A 23,996-nucleotide genomic window follows, 5' to 3' on the forward strand; every position below is an offset into this window, starting at 1 on the left:
ACTGAAAACAAACAGCAGTATAACACAGCTCAGTGTTTCCCACAGAACGACGAAAAAATACATTACCCATAATGGTTTCCATGTCATAGTAAAACTTATACATCTCTACATGAACAAATTTATTTTGGAGTTCCAGTGGTACCTACATAAGGATGAGTAATGAATGAAACAGTGTTATAGGAATAATGTCTACCTTTGGTGAAACCGATTTAATCTGGATTTATTATGGATGCAGTGACTTTATATTCTGTGGGCTAGTATCTTACTGATGATTTTTATATCTATGTGAGAGAAATGGGACAGTAACTTGGTGTCGGTAGATATCAATATTTTGTTTGCGTAATTGATTTATTTATTCTGTGTCGTACTCTAGGTCTGGAAGGTTTTCTCAGTCAGTTTTCATTGTAGAGGTCAGAATGCCACTCAAAGCTCCATTTGAGTGTTTTTACAGCTTTTTTAAGGCATCTTCGTTCTCGTATCTATTTTACAGTTGACTTACTTTAACATTGTGTTTTAAATGCGGCCTATTTTTGCTTTTAAATAACTTCAGTTCATTCATTAATGCAGAATGGTGTTGTCTCCCGTCATCAGTCATGACCTTGCTCAAATAACCTAAACACGTAGGTTTAATTCAATAAATAGAGGTCAGTAGCAGTCTTGGTTTGGAGTTTGTATAATGACTAGTGATGCCTAAATGGAGATTTTGAATTGATTTTGGTGTAAAATTTGAGTAAAATCAGTAAGTTAGTTAAGAAGGAGCCTTTAGCAGGAAAGCTAATGCGTGTTGTTCAAAGTCTGGCTCATTGTGACTATCTGCTCTGCTTTATTTGAATACAGTTAAAAATTAAGCCATTTGATTGGCTGTATAGAAAAAAACATTCACAATGTATGTAGGTGGATAACTAATGGTATTCTAACTATTTAATACAAAAGCATGAGGCACCATCAAGAAACCAAAAAAAAAAAATATTCTGATGTTTACTAAACGGAGAACACAGTGCTTGTGATTTACACATCAGATATGCTGTAGCAGAAAAAAAGTTATTTAATTTAATTTGGACTTTCACAAAAAGTCCACTTTCCTCCAAGTAGATGCTTGCCACCGCTGTGAACAATAACTCCTATTCTTAGTCATACTTCCTTGTGTTTCATTGGAATGCTGAGCCATTGTTGAGACAGTCCTCTCCAGACAACGGTTTCACAATCCTCTGTGTTCTGGAGATTCTCTGTGCATGTGAGAGGTTTTGACAGGCTAACAGACTGAATGGGCAGCATTATGTGTCAGTCTCACTTATTCTCTGGCTGCATCACCACATCTACCACACGGTAGCACTCTTCATACAGGGTTCCCACGGACCCTTAGAAAGTTGTAAAAGGCACGGAATTCATTCATCTAAAAATAAGGACTTATTTGTATTAAAATGGCTTAAAACAATCTCAGTTATTGATCAAAGCAGTGGAATCCCACATGCAGCATGAGATACACGAAATTGCCAAGGAAACACGGCAAAAAATTACTGGAATTTCCCAGTTCTATTCTAGTCTTGTCTTTGCCACGCCTCCCCCTCCATTTCTGATACCAGCACCAGGGTTAGCTGCACCAGAGCTCCAAACAGCATCCAGGTATACAGCTAGGTACGACGTACTGTGGTGTCAGAACACGGTGACAAAACACCAAGTCGGATGAGGGAGTAGGAGACCAAAATGACAATAGAAAGTTTTTTTCAAGGTAAACAAAATATGGTACATACTTTATGATGATATAATACGTTCATTGTTTTCCATGTGTTCCACTATGGAAGTGTTGCATTTTGAAACATTTCAAAAAGATCATCTAACTTTTTCACTTGACCAAAAAACTCCTGGTTTATGTTACAATAAAAATTCAGGCAAATCTGTCCCTAACCCTAAGTAATTGATGTGAGTTCATGTTTGATTAATCAATTTTGGTTATTGTGAAAGTCATCCTAAATTTCATTGCAACAAGACGGTGGATATTTTACAAGCACGGACCAGGTAAAGAAACAGTGAACAGTGAACCCACCAGTGCAGATGTCATTCGGTAACACGTTGGTTTAGATTGTTTTGATAGGCTGTGTCATTAACAAGCCTCCTGAAAAATGAAAAATCCTAAAGACGAGTTCTGTCTTTTCGGTGACTTTATAAAACATACTGCTGATGGAGAAAGTCAGCAGAGCAGACACATGCAGGGACAGAGTGACAGGAAGAGGTGGGGCAAGCCATGGTGTTTGCAGCAAGAGAGCAGAGTAAGTGTGTGCATGTGTGATTGTGGGGAAAAGAGAACTGAAGGGAAAAGCAGGGTGAGCAGATTCAAGTAGTGAGAAAACACTAAAGTATGGTGGAGAATTAAATTGAAATAAAATGGCAAAATAAGAAATAACTACTGCTGCATGCTCACCAGAGTGCATGTGAGAGTGCTGCGTGCGTGTAAGCTATTGGTCTCACTGGCCACTCACAACCTAGTTGGTTAAACGTGTGCTTACGTCATAGGCTCCACTGTAGCCTACACTGTCACTGCTGTTGCGGCTGTAAAATGATGGATACATTTTTGAGCGTCACAACAACCCCCACGTAATAACTTGTTTCACTGAATCAAGAATTCAACCAATCGATCCCATGCCTAAAGCCTCTAAGAGCATGGAAGCCATTTAGACAGTGAATGCATGAAATATCATCCATGGGTTTTTATAGTCTTGGGATCAATGGATTAATTGTATTTCGATAGCCCACAAATGTAATAATCCAATCATTACAATGACTCTAAAACATCTAATTATCTAAATTTGATTATATGAAATTCATGCTTCCTGTTTATGTTTCTAAAATTTACAATCTATGTTTCTTTGAGTTGAACAAACAATTTGTGGACAGTGAAAACAAGATGTTTAACTGAGTTCTTGCATGTTAAGTAGGCTAACTGATGAAATGATCATCGGTTGTAGATTGATTACATCAAAAATCTTTAAAGAACTGTAGACCCTGTGAACACAATGTGCTGCCAGGCGCACAGAGCGCACTAAGACACCACGGTGGCGCACAAGCAGATCTGCCTTCACACCTCGAACCACCTGAACATATGGACTGTGTAAATAAACGTAGTCTGGAAATAAAGCTAGCGACACCTCTCGCACAATGGCTACAATCCATCCTCACCACCTGTCCTCATCAAAATGCAGGCTAAGCCTTTCAAAACAGAGATAAAAAAAAATGCATTCACCAATCACTATATCATTTTGGCAAGGTGTGAAGTAATCAGTTTGATTGGTAAATACTGTGTGTATAATGCTGTATGGCTGCAGTATGGCACTGCAGAGGACAACATGAATGGAGTGTTCAGGGACCATGAAGATTTCCTGGCCCATGATGATGACTGGCTAATACAGTGATTTAGATTTCATAGAGCCGTACTCTTGGACCAACCCGCCCCAGCCTGGTACAAATACAAATAGCCTAGGCTATAACCACTGGTTTTCTCAAGGTGTGCTTAAGCACAGTTTTATAAATCTGAATTCTTTTGGCGTACGCCCTTCCGGGTTTTTGTGCGCATGTACACTTTTAGTATGGATTCCACGCATTGTTTTTATAAATGAGCCCCTGGTCTGATGAATCACGTTTTTCTTGGTAGTCAGCATCCTTTCCCAGAGTCAAATGCAGAAGGTATTCTAATTGTCTAAATATCTGCTAGCAGCCCGTAGTATCAAACATGTCATACTCCCTATAATATGAGGTTGTTGGGTAACTTGACAACATACTGAAAATTTGACAAACAATCCTGACTCAGGGTTTACTTGGTAGCTTTTTCAAAACCCTGCTTCGTGTGGAGAAGGGGACAAATTCAATGAAAATGCAGAAGTTAATATGAGGCTATAGCAGTCTGAATCGATTTAGAATGGGATCTCTTGTGGCTGTATAAACAATTTCAACATGCCAGTATTAAGACAAACCTGAAAAAATAGAAACTTACCCATTATCAAAGTTTATTCTTGTCTGTGGAAATAGTTTCAACACGAACAAGAAGTCATTAAGTGGATGTGTAACATAACAGCTACTGACCTTGCATACCAACATATCCATCTACATTACATCTAAGCAAACTCAGTGTGCTGATGAGTACAGTGTGACACTACTAAATGTGTGGCTGACAGTTCAGCTCTTCTAAGGAGCAAACACATTGGTAGGTTGAAGTCATGTTGCCAGTACAGGACAAGTAATGGAATAATAACTTTCTGAAGTGTTCATCCTCTGGGGAACACATGCTCAGCACATGTCACTGCAGTCAACCTACAGTGTTACATTATACGTAATAAGGTGCTAAAGGAAAGCTGATGTATTGGAATAACATAGAATCAGTGATTCCCTGGGGAGCATGAATGTGCTCAGTCAGTTTCATTGTAATCTGTTCGTTAAAATAGACATATGTTTTGAACAAGTGTAAACTTGATGGAAATTCAGGGGATCCCCAAAACAGTTAGAAGTAATCCTCTTGGGGCCCGAGAATTTTCAGTGAATTCCATTCATATGTCCTCTAGTTTGAAAGCTACATTGTCATTCTAGGGGAAACTTTCAGACTCTGCCATCAGTAATGTGTGTGAATGGGTTAACGTGACATGTAGTAGTAACTGTGCATTCAGACCAAACGCGAATTTAATCCACGCAACGCTCTCCTCGTGGGAGTTTTATCGTTGGACATCCCTGGAGTGTTCACACACAACGTGATAACGCGAATAAAGACAACTCACCATTACTACAGCTGTATGAACCCAAAGTAAACATTTTGCCGCGATTAAGTAGCAATAAACGGATAAAACTGATTCCAAAGTAACTACAATATGATGCAGATTTGTTAAACATATGAATTCATGCTTTGTCAGCTCTGTCAGCAGGACAACAACTTCTAAAATGTTTGTTTTCTGAATGGAGTTTGGATCGATCAGGGCTATGCTATGCTAACTTGGTCACAGTAAAGTACACTGATAGCTGGAATAAAGTTACAGACACATGTTTTCTGAACTCACCAGGTAGTTCAACCTCCTCGCTTTCTTTTCTCCAAGTAATGTCCAGTTTTGTCCGTTTTTTTTAATATAAATATGTAGTAGTGCCAAACAACGCTAACAACAGTGGAACCGGATATGCATGGAATCTAGCTGCTGAGAAGCTCCAGTGAAGATAAACCAACGTTGTAATCCCAAAAACTAAAGTGAAAAGCTCATTTAATAAAAGCAGTTTACTCCGAGCTCCTCCCGCGAGCAAATGGCGTAGTTGTCAGAGCAGAATCCAGTCCGGCTTAGGGTGTTTTATTTATCCAAAAGCTGGAGTGCTGCTCCCTGCTTCTCTAGCCCAAGTTTAGCAACTCTCAGCCGGCCAGCAGATTTTCATTCGCCCGCTCTACCCGGCCCTCTCCACAGCATCATGCGAATTCCTTCCTTCGCCTTCGCATCACCAGCACCGCCCGACAGGAAATTGCGGCTCTACTTGTCTTTGCATTGACTTTGTATGTAAACTCATTCAAGGATTTTTCTCATGCAGCCTTTCTTCTCTTTCTTCAGATGGCAGCGCTGCAGAGTCCGTTTTATGGAGACAAGATGAACCTACTGTCCCTTTGCCAGAAGATTGAGCAGTGTGATTACCCTCCCCTCCCACCGGACCATTACTCTGAGAAGGTAGAGCAACACAAAACTGACTGTCTGGCCTCACTGGATGCCACTTTGATTAAGATAATTCTCAGGGTTAATACAGTTCATCCTATCATCGCATGGTAACATAAATCAGTAAAAACTAATACTAACAGTAGCAAGAATCCTGTTTTTTTTGTCTCTCTCTAATTAATAATTGTTTCTTCGCAGCTAAGTCATTGAGGCCAGTTGTCAGTATGTAGAATGTCTTCTAGTCAACAAATCCCATGTGCACAGCCAAACCAACCTTGAATGCTTCCTACTAACAAATATTGTGTGTGTATCAAAGCCTGAAAAATCTTATTCCTCTCTGCGTCATAACTGGGAAAGGTATTTACTGTAATATTGTAAAGAACTAAAGAAATACCTACAAATGTGGAGTGTGTCAGTCAGTGACATCAGTGATGTAGTTGTGAATGTGTGAGCATAATGCAGTGTTGTAAAGTGAGATGAGTCCAAGTGAGAGAGGTGCCTACCTTGGTATCATCATAACGGCATCAGTTTCAAGTTTCAACATCTCTCTAATAAAGGCAGGAATCTGTCTGTCTGCCTGGTAGCCTGTCTGTTAGTATTTTGATTAAGTGAAGAACTGTTCATCCAGTTGATCTCACATGTAGCAGGTGTGTTTCTGCGGACCCAGTGTTGCCTTTGGTGCAATTTGGACACGACACGTTCAGAATTAATAAATACACTAGAGAACAGCTTATGCAGTGTAGTTATCGTCATCACGCAGTTTTTATATATGTTAAAAACAGAATGTGTTGAAACGGGTTTGTAAGAGTGTAATGAAGTTCTAAGGAAGCGCTGAATATCTAGTAGTATCTCCACCATTGTCATGTTGTTTCAGTGTTGCTGTGTTATTAATGCTGTAGGTGAAACCAATGTGAGACGCACTGTTACGTCCCAGTAGGGGATTAGGGAGAATCCATTGATGTTAAGTACCGAAAGCAAGGATGGGAGACGCCTGATGAAAAATTAACCATGTGTTTTATTATTAGAACAAAAAGAAACAAAGGTCACAGGAAACATACTCCAGGCCAAACCTAACGGAAAACAAACAGGTACACATGGGCCCCCTCCCCCCGAGCACAGTCTGCCGCCGGCCGTCCATGATGGAGTGAGAGAGCAACCCATGGAGGAACCGCCTCCTTTATCCTGTAGCTGTGTGAGCACAGGTGGATTCTGTCCGCAATCACCACTCAACCGAAACCTAGCAACGAGAGGGGACAAAACACCACAATAATACATACTCCTCCGTAACACGCACATTTTGAACAAGTACTGCACTGCACATTTAAAAAGCACAGGGAGGTGTCACATCGGCCTCTGTGAATGGGCACTGCACAAGCTGCAGTAAAGGCACTAAAAGCTTGAAGAACTCTTAAATGCTATTGCTTAGGTTTTTAAATGTCTTTCAGTCACACCCAGTGAGCATTCCTCAATCTTACTTTAAGAAGCTTGATTCTGTTGTTTTCAACTTTTATTTGGTCTGGTAAAGGTGGATTTGGTCTTCCCCAGTTCTGCCTGTATATTTAAATATTTTCTCTTTTTGGCGTGGTGGCCCTCCTCAGGGATGGAAATTAGCACCTGCCAAATGTGGGTGGATTTTCTGTCCGGCGTTTTTGTTTGTCACACTTAAATTGGTCCCCAATTTACCAAGGGATCTAAAATCGTGTATGACATGGATTAGGAGGATTCATTGGTTGTTTATGTTCATTTCATGTTACTTGTGTTTGATTGGCGTAGATTTGTAAGGGGGTGGGCGTTAATGGACGCCCACCCCCAACTTTTTGATCTCAGAGGCGGATAACATCAGTTCCATACCTTTCATACAGTGCAGCGAGCCGGCATATTGGCTCAGTCACTTACCCCGTGAAATAGAGCTGCTAGTGGAGCTAATCACAAAAGTTGTACTTGGGAGTATTTTTAGCTTTTAGCTGGCAAGCCAAAAAACCAACCAACAAACCAACAAACGAGACAACAAAGAGGAGGCTAAAGCAGAAAATAAAAAATAAAGTTGGTGGTCCAGTCTAGTGTCTGATCCACTGTCAGATCTTCTAATGGTCCTGCTGTCCTCCCCAGAGATCAAGGAGACTAATCCATAGGCTGTATAAAAAATGTTGATCTCACAAAAGCTGTGATGCTGTGGCACCAGGACTCTGTCAGAACCAGGAGGGCAGAAGAGGCTGATCGTAGAAAGTGAGCAGTCGATAAGGAGGTTTAAGTTGAATGATAAAGCATGAGAAGAGTGAGCCGTGATGAGATTTAAGTTGAATCATTAATAAGTATCTTGTAAGTTTAGAAAGCAATTTACTGTTATGTCTTTAATACTAATAGCAATAATATAATTTTGCTTCAAATTTCACTCTGGCCTCTTCTTGAGTTTGGTTTTGACATAATACCTTATTATCTCAATTAAAAGTACTGAAACAAATGTGTATATATATCTGTTTCTGTACTTTTAAGTGAGATCATTATAATTTTGGCCGGTAAAAAATACGCTTGGCCGGTGGGTTTTTTCATCTACCAGCCACCTTGGCAGATGAGACAAAAAGTTCATTTCCACCCCTGGCCCTCCTGGTGGTAACCTGCAGTTAGAAAGTGCATCATGTTGTAATGTGCTTAGATACAGACTAACACATTGTTGGTTTTGGTCTTTTCATGGGATTTTTTAACAATGACAACAATTTTGAATAACACCTGCCTTATCTCCTAAGCTAATACAACCCACTCTTCACAGCTGCGAGACCTGGTTAGCATGTGCATCAGCCCGGATCCTGACCAGCGGCCGGACATCATCTTTGTGCTGCAGATCGCCAAACAGATGCACATGTGGACTTCCAGCACCTGAGCCCCCTTTCTGCTCAGTCTGAGGACCACTAGAAGTGAGCTCTGCCCGATCCCGCAGAAAAGTGTTAGCCTTACCCTCAACTGGATGGCAGGAAACCATGGAAAGACTTGCACTTGTGGACCGTGATGTTTTGACATCAAAACACCCACTTATTTTCTGTTGTGGAGGATGTAAAGAGGGGCGTTAGTGGTGCAGCACTCTTGGAAAGTGGGGTTTATGACTATGATCAGATTTCTCAAAGTTTATTTTCTTGTACAACTCCACAGGGTTTGCATTCCAAGTTCATACCCTTTGTTTCAGGTAGTGTCTGCAATTGTGTCTATTATTGTAATCAAGGCTTCTTATAGTGCAGTACTTAATTTTCCGGGCTAACAATTAGTAAATAATAACGCAATAATAAGTCAGATTTATCTGAGAATGATTGTTGAAAGGACGCAGCTTTTGTCTAAATGTTAGCTTGCAGTGAGTCTGTTGTGTTGGAGATCATCTAGAAAACTTGACGTGTGATACATATATTTATTTCCAACAGAAGGTCTTCTGTGTGGACGCCAGAGTAACTGAGGTGGTTCTAACTTTTCTCGGCCCAGTATCTCAAGATAATCATTTAAGTGTTTCATTATCTTCAGGGTGTGGAGCTCTTACTTAGTTTTTGAAGGCCTGTTTTCCCAAAATACACAAAATAATGTTGATTCAAGGTTTACTCACTAGCTTTTTCCAAAGCTTTCAACCACATCCCATCTGCTAATGAAGTGCCACAGTCCCCATGTGCATGTGAGGACTGCACAGAGTGGAGGTTTATCAGAGCTCACTGGGAGACAGCTGGTTCAATGGGCTATCCTGTCCTTCTTGGAAATACAAACGCATCAGCAGAGCTTAGGTGCGTTGTTCGTTTGAGTTTAGTTTCAAACACTGATAAGTAGGACCAACCATACAGCATTTTAGCCACAATCAGATGGCGGTGGCTGGTGATGTTGATGATGAGACATGATATTATTTGAACAGTTCTGTTTTTAGAGAAGTTATTGAGAAAACAGGTGATATTTAGAGCACTTCCTGGTTAGTACCATTCAGCCTTAGTTATATAATGTTATGTTACAGTTATATAATGTCTTCTGGAGGCGGAGTGGCTCTGGAGGAGCTTTATTAAGTCTGATAAAACAACCCCTACGATGTCATTGTGATGTCATCAGGGTTATCTCAGCATGGGCTTGCAGACCACCAAACATAAAGTCTGAGTTTTAAACTGGGGACATGAAGTTTACTTCATGCTGAGTTATCCTGACTTCTACTCTACATACTGTAGAGATATCTCAGCCTCTGCTGCTTCAGTTTTCACCATCCTTTAAAAAAAATCTGTCTTGCAAGTCTCCAAACATTAAAGGAGTGGAGTACAAAATCAGGAAGAAACCCCTTAAAAGGACCAGTGTATAATATTTAGAGGAATGTTGGCAAGAATGGAATAAAATATTCTAAACTATGTTTTCATTAGTGTATAATCACCTGAAAATAAGAGTGCTTAGAATGAGCCCTTTATATCTACAGAGGAAGAGGGTCCTCTTCCACAGAGCCCACCATGTTGCAGTGCCATGTTCCTAGAGTAGTTCAGAACGGACAAACCAAATGCTGCCTCTATAGAGGTCTTTTCATGAATTTAGAATTTAGAACCCCAGGTTCTCCTACACGCTTTAATGTGAGGGACGGGTTATCAGATGGCTGCGATTTGCAACCTCACTGCTAGATGCCACTAAATCCTACACACTGCTCCCTTAAATCATGATCACACTGTTCTTTATAACAAGACAAAGGAGTTGTGATCTTCAGATTACAGGCCTAAAAAAATCATCATCATCCCCCACCGCCTTTCTTAGCCTCCAGTTGTCTGGAAGGAGACTTTGGACTTTTATTTTTCACATTGCCCATTGTCACTGTGTGCTTGTCCTTGCTCCTGCTAATGCCTATATACTTATATTTTGCATATCATTTTCAGTGTTGATAGAATTGAGAGAAAGAAAAAGCATCTTGTAATAAAAACTTTTTCGTTATCCCTGGGAAAGTGAAGAAATAGCACAATATCGAGCGCTGCCATATACAAAACACACATCCAGTTGTACTAGAATAAAGGTTTGTGCTAAGGTGGTGGAAGCTGTTTAGTGTTCCAAAGAGTTTTATGTGATGTACAATACCAGAATGCAGTTTATGATCCTGTTCAGTGTTTATATGTGCAAATATAAACCATTGTTACTGTGAAACTGTAGACACCGTAGAAATGAGATGCTGTGAAAGTCATTTTGAGCGTGGTAAACCAGAATATTTTCAGAAATGTTCTTATGTAAGGATCATACCAATGCACAGTGCCTCACCATACAGAAGATTACCATTATTTTATTCATTTGTTAATGACAACTTGTCTTCTATGCTAATAAAATAAATGTATTACATACACAGGAAGGGTGCTTCAGACTTTTCATCATGTTTACACAACAACTTCTATCTTTATATCTTGTCTCTATCTTCCATCTATTTGTGACATTTTGTTTTTACCAGCTCTACTTTTCGGTACAACATATTAAATTTAGCTGTGAGTGGAATCACTGTCAAGTGCTTCCTCATTTATTTAAAAAATACGATGTACTGCAAAAGATGAAAAAACATAGCTTAATGAGTCTTGTAACCTTGTTATTCCCATTATAAAGCAACCACTGCTAAATGATTTCCATGCTTCCTTTAATATAACCCAAAATCATGAAAGGAAGAGAGACGATGAGCCTCATGCAAGAACCAGTCGAACAACACATTTGTTCTTAAGTAGCTGAGATGTGGGAGAGTTTGCTGCACTCACCAATTTTCACATAGTTTGAATTTCTCTTTGCATAAACACACTTTAGGACCAGTCCTGTTGTACAAGTCATGTGCAAAAACTTTGAAGCAAATTATAGTTTTAAACTCCTATATAAATTACACTTAATAATTATGCTGACACTATCCTGTTTGACTGTTATTCAAATAATAATATAATTTTAAACATATTCATGTAGCCATTTACTTAAATGGCTGCTGATGCTACTGTATAATTCAAAATGAATAGGAACATTTCACACTGCAAACTGATTTAAATGATGCAGTAACTGAAGGTTAATTAGTCTTTGCAGGCTACATGTCAGCTGAAAGTCTAATCTTTTGGACTCCAGGCCCTTGAGTGTTGGCAGTGACAAGATGAATGTTGTTGGTTCAGATTATCCCTGCCTGTGCTTCTGCAAATGGGAAACGTGTTGGAGCCGGAACTCCCCGGACAGACTCACCGACCCAACCCGGTTCCCTTAATTCCAACGCTGACGACAGACTGTCCTTTATGGATCTCAGAAAACAAACTCCCAAAGTTCTTCTTTTTACTCTTTGATGTAATTTTAATGAATAGCCATTTCCTGGCATGTGGGGCAGGACGCTGAGCCTTATATGGTTTTATTGGAGGGTTTAACATGAACGTGCACTCAATTACGCACAGAAGGCATTCATCATGTTCACGCTGGTCAGTGATCATCCGAGTATGTTATCTCTAGAACCCACATACTGACAGAGACAAATCCTTGTGAGGAGACAGGGCTGGCAACGTTTTATCGTCATCCATCCTGTGGACATGCTGCGCCCCCTGGAGTGCAGCATTTTATATTTATGACCATGAACCTGTATTTCTGAAAGATGGGTGATAAAGGCACAACCTGAAGAAACCATAGACTGTATATAAAGGAAGAAATGAGCAGAGAAAGACATTATGAACACCATATGATGTACATGTAAAGCTTGTTTTTTATCTTAACACTTTAGTCAGGAGTTCTTTTTCTGTTAAAACCCACAGTAAAACCATTCAGGTTGTTTAGCTGAGGAGGCCTTTACACGAATATGCAGACTTGCTGACATCTCCTTTACTCTTCTGTTATGAATAACAAACATTTTGTAACGAAATTAAATACTTACAATGCCTGTCTTAAAGCATGTGCACTGTGACAGGTTTTGCTTGCTGTAATCATTTCTCCTGTTCATCCTGACCATTAAAAGATCTTTTTCCAATGTTCTTCCATCCCTCTCTTTTTCTCCCTGTTCCTCTCCTGCTCTCTCTCTCCCTCTCTCCCTCTCTCTCTCTCTCTCCTTCACCCCAACCGGTCGAGGCAGATGGCTGCCCACCCTGAGCCATGGTTCTGCTCGAGGTTTCTGCCTCTTAAAGGAAGTTTTTCCTGCTCTCTTGGTGGGAACTGTTGGGCTTCTTTAAATAGCATTATAGAGAACGGTCTAGACCTGCTCTTTTATGAAAAGCGATGAGATAACTGTTGTGATTTGGCGCTATATAAATAAAATTTAATTGAAATTGAATTGAATCAATATTAGTGACAGGACAAAATCCACATCATCATCATCATCTATTCCATTACACTATTTTAAGACAGACATAATTGTGAACCCACTGTATACCTAATAACCAAAAGATTAGCTTTTTAACAGACCCATAAAGTGTTGAACCATTTTATTAAAACAAATGTATAGAGAGCACTCTCAGTAACCCACCACAAATGTCAGACCAGTTTACACAAGTCGTGATGATTAAACTAAAGTAAGTGATATGACTGCTCTTAAGTGAAACTTTAAAAACAGACCGCTGTTTTATTTGTAGCTCATCAACTTTAAAAACAAGCTACTTAAGACATGTCATGAACAAAACATGAATCAGCTCAAACACTTTTATTGTAAATCATGGAAAAACATGCCATTTGTGTTAGGAATTCTAAAGGAGAGCAAGTTACATCAAGAAAAACATTGTACAAGAACTTTAGGAGGTATCCATAGTCTGTACAGTTTCCTCCACAACCTCCAGCGCCAGCGAGGTCACCACCTTCGTCAGCACACCAGTAGTTCCTCGTTTGTACTTGTACTCGCCAGTTCTACATCAGGAGAAAAGAAGACGCGTGGATTAATATGTCAGTCAAACCTGGGGCTGAGCGCTTCCACTAAACAAGGCTTTAAGACTTGTTTAATGTGGTTCCACACATCTGACAGACTAAATCAGCACAGCATGCCGTTTTAGACAACCATCTAGCACATCAACCAACAGCCATGCACGTTAGTGATGCAAAGTGAAACGGAGCAGGCTAAGACGATAGACTGGTTAATTAGCAGCAAATCCAGATGACTGAGAGGCAGCGTCTGTTAACTGTGCACTGAACATCTGTACTCACAGCTGCAAGGCTTCGTGCTCTTTTACTCTTCAAGCAGAACAAACAATAAGACAACAGGTCATCCACCAGTGATGAGAGTTAATGAGGTAAGATCAGGATTACAATGTCCCAACATGCTCTGTAATGACTGGAGATGTCAGGATGCACTGTGGTAAAGCAGAGGTGGATTCCTGATGTGCAGCATGAAAATATATTGTAAGCAGGAGCGTTTAAACCCTGAACTTTCACTGTTTATTGAGCAGCTGCTGCTTCATTTCCGACACAGTACTGGCTGAAGTTGTGTTGAGAGCCGTTCATTAGTTCAGTCAACTCTGAATATGTTCACTCTGAGTTAAATGTGTACGTGGGGAAAAGGGCATAATATCACTGAGGCTCTGATACTGCTATTCACCATGGCAACGGATAAATAAAATCACAGCCTGCATTTTAATCCAGTGGATTACAGATAAACATTTATGTGACAGCAGCAATAATCAATAAGCATCACTGGTGTAGTTCTCACCTGACACCCTTCTTGTTGGCCTCATCATGGGGCCGGATGTAGTCCACCTTGCCCTTGGTGATAACACACAGGTCAATGTTGCTGCCAGATCCCAGGTCATTAAAGATGCCTGCAGCGATGGCATCTCGCACCAGCCGCTTGGCGTCCTCCTCCTTCCAAACAAACAAACATCGATGCTCAAATGAAGACCAGCATGTTTGGGATCAGACTCCTTATAGGACTGTGTGTATTGTTGCTATGAATGACTGACCTCCATGTCAGGCTTGAAGCGGTCCTCAAACACTGCCATGGCAGCCAGGGACCCAGAGCCTTTAGAGAGCAGAAAAAAAGAAAAGAGCAGCTTAAAGCCCCGAGCAGACAATTAAGACCACATCACTGCAGCTGATCACAAATCTGACATTTGGTTGATTTTTTGTACATAATTTTATAAAAATGTGGTGAATAGGTGCTTTAAAATAGCAACAGCTGTAATACATGACAATAAACGCAGTAGATAAACAGAGTTCCATCAAGACGCCAGGCTGCAGTTGCAATAGTGGTTTGGGTGTTTGACACTGACCCATGGTGACGTAGGGCAGCTTGTCAGTGGAGCCGTGAGGGTAGATGCTGTAAAGGTGAGGGCCATTACAGTCCACTCCACCCAGGACCAGAGCAGCCCCAATGTAGCCCTGATACCTGAGAAAACACACACCTTACTTTTTCTGTTTAAGTGTGACTTGACTCTTTTTAACCAAGTCTAAAGAATTAATAAATGATAATTAAATGGACAACACTAACTTTTACATCAATGCGATCAAGCCCTGGTTAGTCAGGTATTTATTTTACTTAAATTGACCAAAACTGGCTGTTTTCTCTTGCACCAGAAAATGTGTTCATGATATGTTGTGATCCAGTGTGAGGAGCGAACCTGAAGAGCATTTGTTTGAGCATGCGGTTGGCGGTGGCCACGCGTGGCAGCCTGCCTGTGGAGAGGGCGTGCAGCTCCAGGTTGGAGGAGATGATCTGAGTGGTCATCTCTGTGTCTGCAGCTGTTCCTGCTCCACAGCAGCTGAACAACAACATCATTACACAGCAGCGTCAGTTATACAGCAGGCTGAGGGCCCCATCACATAAAACACTACAAATCAGATATGTTGTTAAAGCCACAAGGAGTAAGATTGGAAAATTACTAACAACTTGTTTTTCCACCCAAGATGGTGCACGGAGCCCATGTGGACTCGTATCAACAAGAGCAAACAACTCCCAACCCTGCAGTGAAACGCGGAGCTCTTGCCACTTACTAAATGTTGGCTGAGATGTAGTGGATCTTGGAGCAGTTCTTGTCTGCCACCACCATGCCCTCAGTGGCTCTGGTGTCAGCCCCCAGGACGACGCCATCCTTCAGAGGGAAACACAAAGTAAACCCACACTGAGTGAAGCTGCTGGCTGGTAAAACTATCAGCCCGTCTGGTGACACGCTCATTTCTCTCTTGACAATCACAGCACCCAGGTCTGTCATGTTTCAGTTAGAGCTGCAACGATAATTGACTGATTGATGGCAAATTGACTGATTAATCAACAATGAAAATAATAGTCTAGATCTTGATCACGCAGCATTTAATGAATATACAGTTCCATACTGTAGGTTGAGATTTAGGTACATACACCAGATATACTAGATGGTGAAGACAGACGGTCCCTTCACCTCACTGGAGATCAGAGACAATAAAGTGCACACTGAAAGACATGCTGCAGCGTGTTAGTCTGTTACTTTTAACAGACCCTTTTGTCACAATAGGAAATGAACAGGTGCTCATAAAACCAGCGATGGCTGAATTCTATTTAGCTGCTTCACGTCCAGGCTCCTGGTATTGCTCATACTGTCACAGCTTACTGGAACTCTTGAATGGAGCAGAGCCACTGTTAATGTTACTGTAACAGCTGTGCTTACAGCACAGTATGACAAGTCCACATGTCAGCTGGGAAAAAGGCCTACCGCAGTGTATCACTGACGCCAACATGATGTGGATACTGTTAATTAACCAAATTCACAACACCTGTGCTCACTTCACTTTTACCAACTTAACAAATACAGACAGCTTGTAACACATTCTACAGACAGCATGGATTTATTTAGTCCGGATATGATGGCTTAACAGTTTTTAAATCAGGGACAATGCACAATATTTAACATTGATATAAATGTGTCATAATTATCCAAGCCCCCGCAACCCTGTTTCTATCAAAATGATAAAAGGTGTAAAGGACATAGATTTAGGAGACTAGCACATGTTATGTTCATAAGCTGCCTGGTTTCTGTTACTTACCTTGAAGACAACACCACAGATGGTAGTTCCTGTTTTCCGAGCAGCAGGCAAGCTGCATCCCACTTTATTAGCTTCACATTCCAAAACTGCATTTCTGAAAAGAATCATTTTAAAAACACATTTGTATAACTGTGGCACTGTAAAAACTGACGCTACAAAACCCACTGAGTCTTTAAGAGCAACTGCACCCCTCTCTCCCTCCCTTCCTAGTGGTATTCTTTACATTCTAAATTGTATGTCTATAAAGTGTCTTTGTAACACACAGGAATGAAAAGAATGATAGCTTTTGGTCTGGCACTGTCTGTATATCATTGTCTCTGAAATGCCATTCACAGTGTTCAGTATGGGAATCCATTACATGGTATTCATTTAAATTGATCAAAATTTGGTTTTGGGTAATACATTTCTTTTTAAATGTTTACTTTACATGATGTGACCAATATCAACCATAATCATCTGAGTTCAAAGAGTTCATGTTTAAAGTTTGAATATTTTTTTTCACTTTTTTTGTTTCAGAAATGTTTCCTCAAAGGTTAAGGGCTTTAAAGGGCTCCTGCAGTCTGTAGCAAGGAATGAGAGAGGGACCACTGTTTAATGCTGAAACGGTGTGATCACCATAACTAACCGAGCTGATTAAAAGCTCACTCATATTGTTGCTGTGTTTCTGTCAGGTTGGAGCAACAGAACACCATCACAAAACCACTTTTACACCATAGATTTGTATTAAATATGAACTAACGTAGGTCATATTTAATCACACAGCGCCTCCACTAAGTATTTTCTGCATCTGGGGTTTTCTTTATTGTTTTGGGTGTTTTTTTCCTTCATGAACTAGCTATAGTTTAACGTTTCCCGGCTATTTAAATGCAGATCAAGTTAACGTCAGTGGGTTCAATATCAAGAGCAGAAACGCTCTGCCGTTATTTTCCTTTTTAAAAATAAATGTAAAGAACATACCTAATTTACTGTCTTGCGAGAATAAAAACGCAATTTATGTCACTGTTCCTAACCATAAAGCATGTTTCATGTTCAAACGTAGAAGATATCGTTAATTCCAGCGTGGAGAAATGCCTGAGTCATTGCAGGGAAGCCAACTTAACATGAGCTAGCATCTTTCCCGAGAACTGTCAAAACCCATCTATTCCGCCCACCGCCGAAATACAAGAGGGACTATCTTTTTAAACACAGGGATGTAGTTGATTTGGTCTGATTTTCATCAGCTGGAAAGCGCTTACCTCTTGCAGTTTTCGAAACTGAAACCCCCGAGCTGTGGCCGGCTTACAGTCAGTGTCGCCATCTTGGTGAATGAAGCTTTGTGTTTCCGGGAAGTAAAGGAAGCGGCTCATTAGAGGTGCTGCGTTTGTGTCCACCCTCAAACGCCGTAGATTAGTGTACCACTGCGACCCTCTCCTCTAACAAACTACACCCCGAAAAGGTCCTGACTTGGCCCTATTTGGCACCGTTTCGCCGATCCGGAGTTTTACGCCCTAAAGTGACGTTTGCAATTAAAAAAATGGAATTCTCTGGGTTGAAAATCACTAATAGATGGCAGGACCTAGGCTCCACAACAGAGCTTAGGCCTATAAAAGAAGGGCTACATTTAAGTTCTGTAGTAGTGCTCCTTCAAATGTGAGCTCCCTCTGCTGGCCTTTATTATCACAGGTGAGGTCTATTAACGTGTGTGGGATTATCGGATTATCCAGCGACAATGTGAACAAATATACAAACATGTTATATAGAGAACCAAGGAAATACATTTAAATAAATGGCAAAAGAAATAAAATAAAGACAAAGAAAAGAGGAAAACATGTTGTTCTTCTTTAAAGAGTTCACTGTACAGTCTGACAATTGTATTACTTTCTTCAGTGTTTATAAATTTGAGGCTTAATATACTCATTCAGTTCACTTAAAAATCCAGTGAAATTCGGGATAACTTTTGTTACTTTGCATTTATGTATGCGAAATTTCCCATATAGAATCAATACGTTTACAATTTATTCATTTTTCATACACTGAATTTAAATTTTATGATTCGTTTTACACAATATATAATCAGTTATTGGATTTTGTGTAAAATGTTGATGTGTACGTTTTTAATGTTATTGGTAATACAGAATTAATATGGTAATAGCCATGCCAATCAATGCTAATGACGTCCCAAAATGTTGTCCCAAAAAGCTCTAGGAGTAATTTTCCTTTTTTTACATAATGCTTATGTGTATCGTTACATTTAGGTTTCATAATGTCAATCCAATATATCATTAAATGGGGTTCTATCCTCAGTGCTTCTTCAAATTGAAGATCACTTATAGCTTTCATTATATAATTCAATTATCTGCTTGTTACAGGAAAGGATTTAACAAGGAGGAATCGTTCAGAAATCACTCAACTCATATAAGCTATCACATCAATAATAACTTTATCGACCTTATTTGGCTTTAAGACTGAATTGTCTCCATTTTTATGATAGATTTATGTGGAGGAAAGGTATGTATGTAACATAACTTTCAAGCTAGAAGGGCATGTTGATGGAATTTGGATAACTTTGGTAAAATGTTAAAATTACAAGTAGGTAGGAAATAAAGACTAAAACACAATATTTTTTAAAATAAAATACTATAATTTATTATAATATAATTATATATATTATAATATAATTTGGGGCTTTGAGACATTCCCTAATCCATTTCACTTTTCACATTTAAATCAATTATTGGTGAGGAGCACACCACCAAAAGGGTCACCTTAAAGACACATTTTTATAATAATACATTTTATAATAAAAAATGTATATAATTTATAATTTTTTGTCTAGGAAGAAAGTTAAACCAAGGCTTTGTGGTTATACTTTGACATCATCCTTGAATTTCGTTATTTTATTTATGTGAATAAAAAAAGCTTTATTGACTTAAATGATCCAAAATAGAACAAGATCTCCTTAATGAGCACGTTGTCTTTTAGAGGGCATCCAGTACTAATGAAGGGTTGGTACAGCCAAATTACAACTTCCTTAGTTCCCTCTAGTGGTATCTCTCCATGCCAATAGTGGCAGTTTTATTTGTCCAGGTCTGTAAAACTACTGCCTCCACCCAAATTTAATAGAAGTGACTGGAATTGTGTTTGTGGAGCTCACAGCACTGAAAAATTGCATGTGAAGCACAACTTTACTCTGTTGTGTAGATGTTGATTTGAGAGCAGCAGGGTATAATTTTTCCTTTTTATCAAAATGCAGTGGAATACTTTCTGAACAAAAGATATTAAAACACAGTGGACATTGTGACTATTAAAGAAAATGTCGAAGGGATAGCTGACCAGAAGAAGACACCTAATGAGAATGTGCATGCTGTGAGTCGAGGGATCTCTAAACACATGAAGATTGGCACTGGAATTTAAGCTGTCAGCAAATATTAGAAATCTTTGTTTAATTGGTCCATATGAGAAAAACAAATGTTTTTTCACCAATCCTGTACACTGGATAAAGAATCCAGTGATGACACACTTCACCATGCTGGAAGGCTTAATTGAGCACCACAGTGATGAAGGAGAAGAAGCTTCGATTCATGCAGGATTTAACATACTGGGAGAGACAGAGCTGGAAAAAGCTTTGGCCACTAGTTGACAAAATGTGCAAGGAGGGAGAAAAATTACACAGCATGGCCCTGATAATCAACAGAAATAGAAGAGTTGCCACAGAAATCATCGAAGAGGCCTATTTAAGTATCACTTGACTCTTTTGAACCAAACTGAGCCAACTTTACAACTATGCATTTCTGAAGGCTTTGGGATTACTTCTTAAAGTGAAATCTTAAACCTAACTGATAGAGATGATGGAAGCATATGTGACATTCTTGTGAACAAAAGGTCAAAGAGTTAGGTTTTTATGTAGGCCTAACTAAAGACCACACCACAATTTAAATGGAGTATTAGGTGAATATTTACTTGGCTATATTGATGCAACAAACTCAAATGGGAAACAGTGCCACTCAAAGCGCTTTACACTACATCACATCTTGCCCAGGAACACTTCGAGGTGCCAGAGACTGAACCGTCGATCTTCAGATTAGCGGGAGTGGAATCTACCTCCAGAGCCACAGCTGCCTCTCACCAATTCACTCATCCCTTTCACGAGCAAGAAGCACACAATCAACAGGTATGATTAAATGATTTATTGATGATCGAAACAGAAAGATGTACGAGGCTTGCAGTTGGGGATAGGGAAATCCGCCGTAGCACCCGGGCACGACAATGTGAACAGAGAAGGGGGGGCGGATGCAGAATACTGTATGCTTTACCACTTAAGTATAATCTAACACACAAAAGTATGACAGTGTTTCACTTTCTGTAAGAAGTTAAGCGCACTGGTAAACGAGATTCTGCTTAGTCCTAACAGAAGGCATGTTCAGGGCCTCTAATATTGTGTATTTAAACATGCTGCTGAACAGGAAGGATGCCAACTTGATGCCAGCTGGATGTCAAGGTCGAGTAGGAAACAGGCTCCAATGAGGTGGACAAGATCAGATAGTGCGCCTCCACCCAACAAGATGAGTGCATTATGTTGATTAAGCCTTTTATTAAAGCAGAGTGGGCAAAACAGGTGGTTGAAAGTGTAATCGGTGGGATCTCAGTGACCGATAACAAAGGTTTAATGTGCTCTGACTTTAACCTGCAGGAAGTCTGTCTGTTTTCTCATCATGTGCTGCCTTCATGTTCCAATACAATATCTTGGACTAAATAACAAGCTTTGTGTATGACAGAATGTATATTCCTTAGGGATGATTTTACACAGACTTAGAGCTTGTTTCCAAAAGCTAAAGTTTGTGTTTACGCTCAGCATCATTCATCATCATTAACCCCTTCCTCCAGCTGGACTGACCAGTGGCTCCATTAGAACTCATTACTCATAACGCATTACTTAAATCCACAGATTTTCATTTGAAAGTCTATTCCATATCCCAAAGGTTACAAAAAAATTACACATTCAGCCACATACACACATATGTTTGCTTTGCTTCTTTGGTTCAGTCTCAGCGCTCCTATTCATCTGATTCCAGCAGCAGCTCTCAGTGAAAAAGCTTAAATAAATCCACTGTACACTAACTGTTGAGCAGCAAACAGCAGACACACACAGTAAGAGACCATGCAGTATTCAGCAGAGCCCAATTTTTATCAGGAGCTGGTGGAGAACAAAAACAGAACTAAAAGAGAACCTGCTATACTCACAATAAGAGTCCATTTCTATCAAAATGTAAAATTGCTTTTAAAATGTGCAAGGATTTTATTTGAGGCTTGAGGAGGTGGTAATGTTGTATTGGTAATGTTATGATTATTAAGACTAAATCTCATGTTGGGTTGTGTTCAGTGTGGTCTAGATGCTAAAGGTACTACTCAAATGCAACTCAGTTTACATTTTAGCTTGCTAATTGTTTTACTGAGTTAGTGGAATTACACCGATCAGCCATAAGATATTGAACAACTTCTGTTTATAATCTAGGTCTCCCTATTGCTCCCCACGTGTATCAATGAGCCTTGGCCCTGACAATATCGTCAGTTAAAAGCTTTTCTTTTGTTAGGTACTGACCACAGCAGACCGTTTTGGAATGCTCTGACCCAGCTGTCTAGTCCTCCCAATTTGGTCCTCAAAGTCGCCCAAATCCTTACGCATGCACATTTTTCCTGCTTCTAACACATCAACTTTGAGGACACAATGTTCAACTGCTGCGTGATATATCCCACCCAATCAGTGTTATTTACTTCACCTGTCAGTGGTCAGAATGTTATAGCTGATCGGTGTAGCTTCAAATTCAAGTACACCAATCATAAATTATGTGTAAACAAAGAAACAAATCTGTGTATCTTGGAAACCTTACCTTAATACAGAAATTATACCCAGACTGGATGTTTCAATGATATCTTTATGAACAGACATGTTTATGTTTTTGTTATCTGAGATAAACATTATTTAGTATCATTTTTAGGATATTAAGATCCAGATGGGCAACCATGTATAATATCCATAGAAGTCCTGTAATTAGTTTTCAATACGTTGTGTAAAGCAGCCTTTTCTGTTTCGCAGTGGCACAGAGGATATAGAGGATTGTGTGGCCAGGGTGGCAGAACTCTGGAACTCTGCAATACTGACATCAAATAACTGTCTCACTGTCTTGAGCTGTTACTTTATGAATAATAAAAGAAAAAAATGTGCACACAAACATAAATTGTTTGAATCTTTCCATGAACACAACAGACTGGTTCTGTGATTTGGTAAACAATACACACACAACATGTTAACACATTAATCAATGCAAATCTGAAAATGTATTGAACACAGCCAAATAATTCACAATATTGACCTGTGAGGTGTACATCATTTAGGTAAAATGTTACTAGTTTATGTACAAGTCACATTTCCCCTTTATAACATTATTCACCATATATATTATTGCTAAAGTTCAGTCTTAAAGCACAGAACAATTTTAGGGATAATCTCATTGTATTAGTCATTCATCACAGTTTAAAGGTACAATGTGTAAAAACTGAGACATTCAACCTGTCAAACTCACAGACAAAAAACTATATGGAGCAGCATATCACATATCAGATCATAACTGCTGCTAACTAGCATTAGCTAGTAAGCTCAGTTAGCCCTCAGCTAACTTAACTATCCTATTAGACTGAGTCCGGAATGACCACCAGAACCAGAGCTGGGCGAGCAACAGAACCAGGCTCAGCCGCCTCCCATTGAACACGGCCGGACCGGGACTGAACTCAGCCACCAAGACCAAAGGAGGCCAGTTTGATGACAGGGAATACAGTACCGAGGTCCATTTACAGTGGCTCTGACCAGGACTCTGACTCTGGGGACGAAGACGAAACTGTGGGTTCAGGCTGGGACAGGAGAGCCGCGAGAGTGGGAGAGGAGCGAGAGAGAGGTCAGGCATCAGAGAGAGTGTAGAGCTTTCACAGCTAACTCACTGAAGAGTTTATTTCCGGCATGTCAGAGCTAATGATTGTTGGAACAGTGGAAAGACTAGACTAACCAAGATGGATTTGGTGAGTTTTATTTTGTTTCCGTCCAGTTTGAATGAAGTGTGTTTTGTCCTATGCACTGATTATATTGAGCTTGACTGAGAGAGAGCGTGCACGAGGAGGGGTGCTGCGCAGCGTGTGCACAAGCAGTAATTGCACTGCGTTAGAGACTCCTCCTGGCTCTGAGTGGTTGTTTTAAATGCAAATGGCATTAGAAGCAGTAGGAGAAGCCAGAGGAACCTGATTTTATTTTTTTTAATTTTGCAGATTATCTGTTAAATGTAATACTGTCAGGATATAGTGACAGTTTCAGCAAATAGAAATACTAAATAATTCCCCACAGCACCTTTAACAAGGCAATTCATTTGATAAAAGAAACTTGGAATACAGAAC

General features: G+C 39.8%; 2 protein-coding genes across 2 annotated transcripts in view; one reads left to right on the forward strand and one right to left on the reverse strand.

Annotated features, from left to right (window-relative positions):
* The window catches only part of nek6 (NIMA-related kinase 6), a 33,969-nt gene extending 22,977 nt beyond the window's left edge, over window positions 1-10,992 (forward strand). Inside the window, exons 9-10 of the mRNA XM_038733566.1 lie at window positions 5,568-5,681; window positions 8,434-10,992. Of these exons, the coding sequence (XP_038589494.1) occupies window positions 5,568-5,681; window positions 8,434-8,544 (225 nt within the window). The 3' untranslated portion in view covers window positions 8,545-10,992. The remainder of the gene's footprint in view (window positions 1-5,567; window positions 5,682-8,433) is intronic.
* Window positions 10,993-13,260: 2,268 nt separating this feature from the next.
* On the reverse strand, window positions 13,261-17,959 carry psmb7 (proteasome 20S subunit beta 7). The gene is made up of 8 exons (XM_038734356.1): window positions 17,813-17,959; window positions 16,578-16,671; window positions 15,552-15,649; window positions 15,179-15,319; window positions 14,831-14,946; window positions 14,522-14,580; window positions 14,272-14,423; window positions 13,261-13,475 (listed from the first exon to the last, which is right to left on the reverse strand). Exons 1-8 carry the CDS (start codon window positions 17,872-17,874, stop codon window positions 13,364-13,366), a joined length of 834 nt encoding a protein of 277 aa, XP_038590284.1. The 5' UTR covers window positions 17,875-17,959; the 3' UTR covers window positions 13,261-13,363.
* Window positions 17,960-23,996: the final 6,037 nt, after the last annotated feature.

Source organism: Micropterus salmoides, unplaced genomic scaffold (genome assembly GCF_014851395.1).
Source record: "Micropterus salmoides isolate LMB-PRFRI ecotype aquatic unplaced genomic scaffold, ASM1485139v1 Ms_hic_scaffold_20, whole genome shotgun sequence".
NCBI lineage: Eukaryota > Metazoa > Chordata > Actinopteri > Centrarchiformes > Centrarchidae > Micropterus > Micropterus salmoides.

Excerpts from the sequence above, each read along its gene's own strand:
- psmb7 (XM_038734356.1), bottom strand. The coding sequence starts at position 17,874 with ATGGCGACACTGACTGTAAGCCGGCCACAGCTCGGGGGTTTCAGTTTC. Across the intron at positions 16,672-17,812 it reads AGTTTCGAAAACTGCAAGAG|AAATGCAGTTTTGGAATGTG; the intron begins GTAAGCGCTTTC and ends GATTCTTTTCAG. Across the intron at positions 15,320-15,551 it reads TACATCTCAGCCAACATTTA|CTGCTGTGGAGCAGGAACAG; the intron begins GTAAGTGGCAAG and ends GTTGTTGTTCAG.